Source organism: Corticium candelabrum, chromosome 11, assembly GCF_963422355.1.
Source record: "Corticium candelabrum chromosome 11, ooCorCand1.1, whole genome shotgun sequence".
Classification (NCBI taxonomy): domain Eukaryota; kingdom Metazoa; phylum Porifera; class Homoscleromorpha; order Homosclerophorida; family Plakinidae; genus Corticium; species Corticium candelabrum.
The window spans coordinates 7,936,186-7,946,185 of NC_085095.1; the positions used below are offsets into that span (position 1 = coordinate 7,936,186).

Consider the following 10,000-nt stretch of genomic DNA (forward strand, 5'->3'; position numbering starts at 1 on the left):
CAGCCTACAGTATAGGAAATCTAATCCTGTCTACGGGCTACTCTGCTCTGCTCCACTCTACTGATATCGTTCCTTGTCAAATTTCTTCGCTTCCTCCTGAATCCTTTTCAGCAGTTCTTCCGTCTTCCCTATGAGCACTTGCACAGAATCAGGGCCCTTCACTAGCTGCGTCCTATTGCTCGCATACGTTTTCGGAGCCGCAAGTTTCTGCATCATATGCAACCCGGCCTCCTTCGCTAACGTCCCCAACTCATCAAGCATTCTCCTCGCCTCCTCACTACACGATCTCAACTCCTCACACACACGCGGTGCTGTCTCCAGCAGCTGCTTTGAAGCATCGATAATCAACCGGAAGTGCTTAGTCGCCCGGCGTACATCCTCCCTCAGACTCTCAAAATCCTCAATACTCAACAACGTAAACTGCCCTTCGTAGACCACGTGCAGCTCGGTGCTGCCCAGTTTCTTCTGAATATTGCGAAAACACTCGAGGAACGTGGCGGAATGAGGCAACTGCAGCGTGTCACGGAACTGCTGGTTCGACTCTTCGACTCTCGCGTAATGCTCGACAATCACATTAAACGGCGTCGCCGCTCGCTCGAACATGGCGTCGACTTTCTGTATACGCAGCGACTCCATCCGCATCGGTTGTAGATATCTCGGACGCGCGCTGGGCGGGCTGTGTGAGCCAGTGACTTCAGAGTCGCTCACTGACGTGGTCAGTGTCGCCGCGTTCGGGTGTTTTCCTTCTCGTATGAGAGGCCGTTCTTCCTGTTAAGAGAACGCGTGCGTTTATTGTTGAGTGTGTCGACGTCTCTGTGAGTATGAGAGCGAATGGAGTGAAGAAGTGTGTGGGAGTCTCGTGATCGGAAGTGCGGTGTGTGTGTCATCACAGACAGTCTGACTCACCTCGCCGTTGCCATTGCTCATGCACGGACAACAGCTACCCATTGCTCCTCGACGGGACGGAATGCGAATGCAGAGCGAACGTCGGAAACTTTCGCTACCTAATTTAGAAAACACGAGCTCGCTCACGTGACATTATGTCATTAAAATATTGCGCATGCGTAGTGTAATCCACATGTACAATGAAATAAATCATTAGAGCGTTTGTATGTACATACCGTACTTCTCATTAAAGTACAGTCTTTATACTTTATTCGCGAAACCTGTAAATGCGGTAAACATAATTGAGTGAATAACGTTTATTGAGTTAGCGCGCACGTGCTTATTATGTTCTGCGCAAGCGTGAATAGTATGTGCTAGTAGGTGGGCGTGGTTATGGAGTCATTGAGTGTGTCATCGTTAAGTGTTCTTAAAGTGATGGTTGTTGGTGACATTAGCGTGGGGAAAACGAGTTTGTTGCGAAGATTCCATGAGCACACGTTTGATGAAACGCAATCTGGGTTTTCTGTTGGAGTTGACTTCGTCATTCATAATATTAGGATTGACGGGAAAGTCTTAAAGGTAAATGAAAAAGACAGAAAGACAGACAGACAGACAGACAGACAGACAGACAGACAGACAGGCAGGCAGGCAGACAGACAGACGAACACACACACACACACACACACACACACACACACACACACACACACACACACACACACACACACACACACACACACACACATACACACACACCATACTCGACATACAGCAAAGATGGTAACATAACTTGTGATGATAGCTACACCTGTGGGACACTGCCGGTGAAGAGAGGCATCGTTCATTAACTGAAATCTACTATCGTGGAACACTGGGTGCAATGCTTGTCTTCGATGTCTCACAAAGGCAATCCATCGAAAACATCAAAACCTACTGGCTACCAGAGCTGCTTCGTAGAACAGAGTGAGATTGAAGTTGTGTGTGTGTGTGTGTGTGTGTGTGTGTGTGTGTGTGTGTGTGTGTGTGTGTGTGTGTGTGTGTGTGTGTGTGTGTGTGTGTGTGTGTGTGTGTCACTGTGTGTGCATGTGTCACTGTGTGTGCATGTGTCACTGTGTGTGTGTGTGTGTGTGTGTGTGTGTGTGTGTGCACGCGCGCACACACGTGCATGTATGTTGTCTGTTGCAGATCTGATGTAGCGAAAGTATTGGTAGGAAATAAGAGTGACTTGGAGGCTGAAGTTAGCTGTGAAGAAGCTCGGGTGAGTGAAGCATTGATTAAGATAGTGTAATGTAGCAATGCATAAATGCATGTGCAGTACATATTACAACATCAAAATTTGTTGTTACTAGAACACAGAAAAATGTACATTTGGCATATTGGTGTGTCGCTATATTAGTGAAGACAAACAGACAAACAGAAAGACAGATGGACAGATAAACAGACAGACAGACAGACAGACAGACAGACAGACAGACAGACAGACAGACACACAGACAGACAGACAGACACACAGACAGACAGACACACAGAGACAGACATACAGAGACAGACAGAGAGACAGGTGGGCAGACAAACAGGTTAGACATACAATAAAGACAGACTGACAGGCAGACAGAGATAGACAGACACAGAGAGAGAGAGACAGACAGACAGACAGACAGACAAAATAATCATTTGTCAGGTTGAATAATTGAGACTTCGATTTTAACCTCATCTGCTTCCCTTAGGACGTAGCTGCTTCATACGGCATGTCATACATCGAAACGAGTGCTAAACTTGACAGCAACGTCAATGAGGCCTTCACCACACTCACGCAAATGATCACAGAACGTTTCAGTCAAGAGCAGTTGTCAACTCCCTCCACGACAGCATCACCAATGGAGAGTCTCTTCTTACACGAACACAACCAGCCGAGTGCTGGACAAGGCACCTGGGCATGTTGCCCGTAGAATAGTGACAAACAACAACAACAACACACACACACACACACACACACACAGTCATACACCTAACGCTACTTAATTATAATAAACCTTGAGTCCATAAATTTTTTATTAACTATTATGTTGTATTATATAACATTATTGATATCAACAAGTATATAAATTTGTAGTTGATTGGCAAGCTTGTTACTGAACACTTTGGCATCACAGCTAACTGTTTGTTGCAGGGTGGAGAGCAGCTGCGACCAACAGACAGACAGACAGACTGACAGACAATAGACAAACAGACGACAGACAGACATTCTAGTGAACACATTGTAATGAACACTTGAGTTTGCAATTTTATTACGGATTGTGTATGATCCATACTTGTGTGGTGCATTTAGTATTAGTTAGCTCTACCTAGAGAACGTCACGTTTCTCTAGATAGGCCTGGGCATGGTGCAAACCTTACTGGACGATTCTCACTCTGTTGTCATCTCTCGTTTCAGTAAAGTAGCTCAGTAACTTACAAATGAGTAAGAACCTTGAGCAAGGAAAGCAGAGTGATAGTTTAACTAGATAGTTTGAACAGTGAAAAATTACATTATAAGACATGTTCAGCCAGCTTTCTCTTGTCTCACGTTTGTTAAACTTCACGTTGCCATAAACTGTTAGAAATACTTGCAAACAGCAATTACATGCACCTGCAGTCGAACGTCATTGTGTTATATTTCAAAAGGTACAATGTCCTGTAGCAAATGGAGTGGTAAACACTGAAGAACGGCATAGCTGAACCGACTGTAGAAATTGTTGGAAATGTAAAACATACAAATTGTCTGTAGTTTTGGAGGACGAATGTCATTTGGAGTTGCCTGCAAATACAACAGATATTATCCATCAGTTACCTTGTGAAGGAGGCAAAACTGACATATGAAAGTGCTTGCATTGACAGCTGATACGTCTTATCCATCTTGGCATCTTTGCCATCATTTTGTCCACACGTTACTGTTAAGTGCAAGAGATCAAATCCGTTGCTGTTGTCTTCGTCTCTCATAGTGTCACGATTTTCATCTCCCTGGCAAAGGTTTGCCAGTGCAAATGCTCCCATCTCTCTAACTTGTGGATACTGAGATTGGAGGAGACACGTGAATGGAGTAAATACTGGCCATAGATATCGATTATTATCAGCCATTCGAACCTAGCCATTATACAGATATAGTTAGTGGTTTGGCAGAACTTTCTCATAGTCAAATAGAGAGTAGTAGTAAGAGATAGACAAACAAATAACAAATAGCACACAAGAAAACGACACCTAAAGGTACACAAATGGGTGATAAGTGGGTAGAACAGACAAGACAGTTGAAGACACTTCCCGTCCATTTAATATAAAATAAATAAAATAATATCCTTATTTCTGTACTTGATTTGGTGTTGTTTCTGATGTAAATAACTCTACAGCTTGTAACATCTCCTTGTCCACTTCACTCAGTGGCATTGCCTTCAATATGGATGCTGCAGCATTGCAGCTGTCTGGACGGCCATTTGTCCTAACCATGTCTATAAGTTCCAGCCAATGTCTCCGGCTTCGTTGATGTAACAACAGACCGATTCCAACATAGCATAAATATGATATGTGCAGTGGCTTAAGACCAAGGATATTGACACCTCGAAAGACAGACGTGTATTGTGATAGTTCATGTTGATGCATTTCGTAAACATTCCGTGCTAAATGGAGGAATCGACCTGCAACATCGTGTTCAATCATCGAGTCTAACACAGCAGCATTTACAGCACAACATGTAATGCCTGCAATAATAGAGTCAACAACATAAAGTAATGTGGTTGGATCTGATGCCATATCAAGAAGAGGTCGAAAAGCCCCCGAATGCACAAACTTGACTTGACACACTTTGTCATCAAGAAATTCACAACTCAGACTTCCACACTCATACTTCATTTGTCCTGTCTTTGCCTTGCAAAGCACATCTATGATCATGTCCAACATTCCATGATCATAAGCTATCAACAATCGTTCATTATTGCTTGCAAAGCATTTCATTGCTTTTAAGGCAACCAAGCAGAGAGACTCGAGGTCTTGATCTTCCCAGTTTGAAGAGCAAAAATCAGAATATGTTTTCTGTAGGAGTGTCATGAGTTTTGAAACTCCACCCAGCGAAGAAAACCAATCAGCAGCATCGTAACTCAGTTGATTGAATAAAGGTTGAAATAACTGAGAAACCATCGACCTGCAGGCTTCATATTGTTCATGCGCAGTCCCAGATAAATCTCTAAAACATTTCTCCACTTGTCTGCGACTGTATGCAAACACTGTGGCTTCTACCTCACGTTTTACACGTTCAATAGTCTCCACGTCGACATGTGAGATGTACTGCTCTTTAGTGGAACGTTCTCGTTCTTGATATTCGTGCAGACTGATTCCACCCCAATCTAAGCCAATGCGACGTTCACCTTTTACATGATTTTCCAGATTTTCGGTGAGATCTCTTCTGAGACACTCTACAGCCATACATAGACATAGATCGCGCAGGCGCGTACTTTAATTAATTAATATGTTGCAGGGTGTGTGCGGCCTGTTGAAGATTGATTTGAGCGTTGCAGTAGATAATGAAAGTAGATAAGGTAAGCTAATATTTCAGTAGCCATGTGGGTCAAGCCATGAGACTGTATGAATTGCACAACATCAAAATATGCTGGAAATAATTTTTCATTTTTTATTGACAGCAGTTTGGAATTCTGTCATTAATTATTATGTTGTATTATATAAACATAATTGATATCAACAAATATAAATTTACGTGTACGCAATCTGGCTTGTAGTATGCATTTCGGAATACTAAGACGATTAGCAAGCTTGTTACTGAACACCTTGGCATCATGACTAACTGTTCGTTGCAGGGCGGAGGGTTAACAGGGAAAATAACTGTCATGTCTACAGCTTGATTTCCATCACATGTGGACATAAACATAATCATTCTTCACCAAGTCGACGAGATAATTATAGATATGAGGTCACAGCTGCTACTAGTTGATTTGTAGGTTTGGTGCACCAATCTAGAATTGAAACATCAGTCTGTTGTTACTCAATGACAGACAGAAAGACAGACAGACAAACAATAGACAGACAGACAAACAGACGGACACACAGACAGACAGACAGACGGACAAACAATAGACAGCCAGACAGACAGGCTGTACGTACCTTTACAAATGGATGATCTAACAGCGCGCTGGCTGTGGAGCGGGTGTTAGGGTCATGTTTGAAGCAGAGCCGAAGAAAATTCTTGCCTTCTTCACCAAGATTGTCAGGAATCTTTGGACAGTTGCCGTTTCCGACTTGAAATATGATGCAATACTCGTGGTCATATTCAGGCCACGGTCGCTGCCGAGAACAAAGTCGATTGTATTAGGTTGGTGTTGAGCACATTTCTATATGATGTATGATCATAGTTGCTCTAATGCCATCAGTCTGTCTGTCTGTCTGTCTACCTGCCTGATTCTGTCTATCTATTGTCTGTCTGTCTGTCTGTCTGTCTGTCTGTTTGTCTGTCTGTTCATTTGTCTGTCTGTTCATTTGTCTGTCTGTTCATTTAACTGTCTGCTCATTTGTCTGTCTGTTCATTTGTCTGTCTGTTCATTTGTCTGTCTGTTCATTTAACTGTCTGCTCATTTGTCTGTCTGTCTGTCTGTCTGTCTGTCTGCCCGTCCATTTGTGTGTCTATCTATTTGTTTGTCTATATGATCATCCACCCATCAATATGTCTGTCTCCATGTTTGTCCATCCATTCCTTCCTTCGTTTTCATAACAACCAACCTTTCCAGTTGCCATCTCCACTACAACACATCCTAAGCTCCAAATATCAGCAGCACGGCCGCTCCCAACACTTGGATCGTTCGTGATCACTTCTGGTGCCATATAAGCTAACAAACCAACACTCACACTCTTGGTCCAAATAGAATCTAAACCAAAGTCGTACCGACTGTCCCTCTTGTTGAGTCTATTTCACCGGGCATCGTTGTGTTGATGTTCTGTAGCTTCACAGAACAGCCAAAGTCACCCAACTTGATAAGCCCGTCGGTTGACAAGAAAATATTTGGACCTACACAAACAGACGTGATGGTTACAGAATGAAATAAGTAGCAAGTAGACTAAAGCGATGTCTGCTAGCCTGTCTGTCTATGTGTCTGTCTATCTGTCTGTTTGTTGTCTGTCCATCTGCCTGTCTGTTGTTTGTCCATCTGTCTGCCTGTCTGTGTCTATCCATCTGTCTGTCTGTGTGTCTGTCCATCTGTCTGTCTGTGTGTCTATCCATCTGTCTATCTGTCGTCTGTGTTCATCTGTTCTCTGTTGTCTGTCCATCTGTCTGTGTGACTGTCCATCTATCTGTCTGTTCACCTGTCTGTCTGTTGTCTGTTCCTCTGTCTGTCCGTGTGTCTGCTCATCTGTTTGTCTGCTATCTGTCCATCTGTCTGTGTAACTGTCTATCTGTTTGTCTGTTGTTTGTCTACTGTTTGTCTGTTGTTTGTCTATCTGTCCGTCTGTTGTTTGTCCATCTGTCTGTCTGTGTGTCTGTCCATCTGTCTGTCTGCATGTCTATCCATCTGTGTATCTGTTGTATATTCATCTGTCTGTTTGTTGTCTGTTGTCTGTCCATCTGTCTGTGTGACTGTCCCTCTGGTTGTCTGTACCTCTGTCTGTCTGTTCGTCTGTCTGTCTGTTCGTCTGTCCGTCTGTTGTCCGTTCCTCTGTCTGTCTGTTGTCCGTTCCTCTGTCTGTCTGTGTGTCTGCTCATCTGTTTGTCTGCTATCTGTCCATCTGTCTGTGTAACTGTCCATCTGTTTGTCTGTTGTTTGTCCACCTGTTGTCTATGTGTCTGTCCATCTGTTTGTCTGTTGTTTGTCCATCTGTCTGTCTGCTGTCTATCCATCTGTCTGTCTATGTGTCTGTCTATTCGTTCATCTATCTGTCTGTCCATCCATTGCTACATCTGTGTGACCTTTGATATCTCGATGTACAACACCATTTCGATGCAGCACTTCAATAGCCACAAGGATTTGATGTGTGTAAGAGCGAATCATTGCTTCCGGCAATCCTTGCTTAGCAACATGCCATATCGTTCCCTCTCCACAATATCTACAAACCACACAAAATCAGAACATAATTGATATCAAATTCTAACCAAAATGGCTGACTCCATGAAGATAAACATTTCCTCCTACAACACAGACACACACACACACACACAATGACCGTCACTGTCAGGATCAACAATGTATGATTGAGACCTTGTGGACTTCAACTCCATAGTAGCGCACGACATTGAGGTGCAAGATGCCTTCGAGTATCTTGATCTCATCAACAATCTCTTTGATAGCACTGTGAGAGTTGCCTTGAAAGCGAACCTATAAAACATGATTAATGACTAGATGTTGTCAAAGGGCTCATTGCTGTGGAAGGAAGGGTGAACATACGGACTCAGTTACTAGTACAAATGGTTACCTCTTTAACTGCCATCAGATCTCCTGTTTCCATGTTGATGCATGCATACACTTTGCCAAACCGACCTTCCCCTGAAATCACAAGCAAAAATTTGGTCTGGCTGTCTGTCTGTCTGTCTATTTGTCTATCTGTCTATGTCTGTCTGTCTGTCTAGGTGTCTATGTCTGTCTGTCTAAGTGTCTCTGTCTGTCTGTCTGTCTGTCTGTCTAGGTATCTGTCTGTCTGTCTATCTGTTTGTCTGCCCGTCTGTCTGTCTAGGTGTCTGTCTGTCTGTCTATTTGTCTATCTGTTTGTCTATGTCTGTCTGTCTATCTGTTTGTCTGTCTGTCTAGGTGTCTGTCTTCTATCTCTCTGTCTATCTGTCTGTCCATCTGTGCACATATTTCTGCCGTTCAACTCACAACCAGCAGTCTCCCACCTAACAACCCTCCTTACCAATCTTTCTCCCTCGTTGCCACGGAAAATTCACATGCCTCACACGAACTCCAATCACATCGCTACTCGCGTCTGACTTCCGATAACAAACTTGTCCAATCATTCGCTGCTCCTGCAGCTTCCGATTACGCTCGGCATCAAACTGCCTCAGTCCCTGCTGTATCATCTCCATCCGCGTTCCCTGTCTCTCTTGCCTGCCCTTATCACTAGATGGCATTTGCCCAGGCGTCGTAACATCACTACATGAACTAAACGCGCCACTACTAATATTACTCGAGCTTGAATTCAAGCGAAAAAGTCGTAACTTTTGAGTCGGAGTCTTCGCATTGATGCCCGTGTCAGACGCAGACTTCGTCGGTAGACACCCGGTCGCTAGTCCGTGAGCTACTGATGATGGTGGACTGTCGTTGACATGAACACCGGACGAATTGGATGAGTCTGAATGTGGTGGAGTCGTGTGGTCGACCTCGTCGTCTTCTCTCGTCATCTCCAGTGGACTTACCGGCCAGTTGTTGTTTCCACATGATTCAACGGGCGTTGATCCAGTGACGACAAGTTGGACTGCCAACGGAAACGATGCAGAACGATTGTGGAGAAGAGGTCGCGTGCCACGTATGCCCGAGTGAGGTAGTACTCGTGGGGCTACAACTCGCATTCGACGATCAGCACCACCTATGGGACTAGGAGTGGTGTTCCGTCGTCCGTGAACTGCCGACGGATCAAACACACTGATCATGAGTCATACATCATTTGGTTAATACGTTTGTAGGAAAGCCGAGAAGGGTCATGCTGTGCTTCACTGTGCATGACCCTTCTTGGCCAGGGTCTGTTGTACTTGCCTGTGTGTGTGTGTGTGTGTGTGTGTGTGTGTGTGTGTGTGTGTGTGTGTGTGTGTGTGTGTGTGTGTGTGTGTGTGTGTGTCTGTGTACTCTGCTACTAATAATACAAACAAACGATGTCTACTGTGCTACTATGCAGTCTATTCAATTAGACATTTAGATTTAAATTGCTGTGCTTTGCCAGTTGCCAACAGACTTCGCTATTAAATGCATTTAATAATAATTAAGAATGAAACCCATGACAAAACATCACGAGTTACGTGGTTACTAAAACATGTCATGTGTACTGGTGGTCCTATTTTGCTGTCTTGTTTTACTGTTTGACGTTTGGGGAAAAGAAATACTGAAAATCAACAAAATTTCGTAAGCAGCTAACTTTCATAAATTTCGTAAGTGAT

At 43.8% G+C, this 10,000-nt stretch overlaps 4 protein-coding genes across 5 annotated transcripts in view; 1 reads left to right on the plus strand and 3 right to left on the minus strand.

Annotated features, from left to right (window-relative positions):
* The window catches only part of LOC134186691 (uncharacterized), a 1,208-nt gene extending 157 nt beyond the window's left edge, over positions 1-1,051 (minus strand). The window contains exons 1-2 of the mRNA XM_062654713.1: positions 907-1,051; positions 1-768 (exon numbers count right to left, since the gene is read on the minus strand). The exon at positions 1-768 is cut by the window's left edge and continues 157 nt beyond it. Of these exons, the coding sequence (XP_062510697.1) occupies positions 58-768; positions 907-948 (753 nt within the window). The 5' untranslated portion in view covers positions 949-1,051 and the 3' untranslated portion in view covers positions 1-57. The remainder of the gene's footprint in view (positions 769-906) is intronic.
* A 226-nt stretch (positions 1,052-1,277) lies between these two features.
* LOC134187383 (ras-related protein Rab-1-like) lies at positions 1,278-3,129 on the plus strand. Its single transcript, XM_062655499.1, has 4 exons — positions 1,278-1,464; positions 1,688-1,848; positions 2,071-2,143; positions 2,613-3,129. Exons 1-4 carry the CDS (start codon positions 1,279-1,281, stop codon positions 2,832-2,834), a joined length of 642 nt encoding a protein of 213 aa, XP_062511483.1. The 5' UTR covers position 1,278; the 3' UTR covers positions 2,835-3,129.
* A 162-nt stretch (positions 3,130-3,291) lies between these two features.
* LOC134187279 (uncharacterized) lies at positions 3,292-5,337 on the minus strand. The gene is made up of 3 exons (XM_062655395.1): positions 4,231-5,337; positions 3,739-4,008; positions 3,292-3,682 (listed from the first exon to the last, which is right to left on the minus strand). The coding sequence occupies exons 1-3, from the start codon at positions 5,335-5,337 to the stop codon at positions 3,536-3,538; spliced, it is 1,524 nt and encodes a 507-aa protein (XP_062511379.1). The 3' UTR covers positions 3,292-3,535.
* A 190-nt stretch (positions 5,338-5,527) lies between these two features.
* The window catches only part of LOC134186648 (mitogen-activated protein kinase kinase kinase 4-like), a 16,599-nt gene continuing 12,126 nt past the window's right edge, over positions 5,528-10,000 (minus strand). The window contains exons 13-22 of one of the 2 annotated variants that reach the window (XM_062654653.1): positions 9,069-9,471; positions 8,764-9,011; positions 8,329-8,399; positions 8,115-8,231; positions 8,022-8,044; positions 7,826-7,962; positions 6,806-6,928; positions 6,643-6,749; positions 6,031-6,210; positions 5,528-5,882 (exon numbers count right to left, since the gene is read on the minus strand). In XM_062654653.1, the coding sequence (XP_062510637.1) occupies positions 5,853-5,882; positions 6,031-6,210; positions 6,643-6,749; positions 6,806-6,928; positions 7,826-7,962; positions 8,022-8,044; positions 8,115-8,231; positions 8,329-8,399; positions 8,764-9,011; positions 9,069-9,471 (1,439 nt within the window). In that variant the 3' untranslated portion in view covers positions 5,528-5,852. Of the gene's footprint in view, positions 5,883-6,030; positions 6,211-6,642; positions 6,750-6,805; positions 6,929-7,825; positions 7,963-8,021; positions 8,045-8,114; positions 8,232-8,328; positions 8,400-8,763; positions 9,472-10,000 lie in introns of both variants that reach the window. The other variant, XM_062654652.1, reaches the window with a different exon arrangement.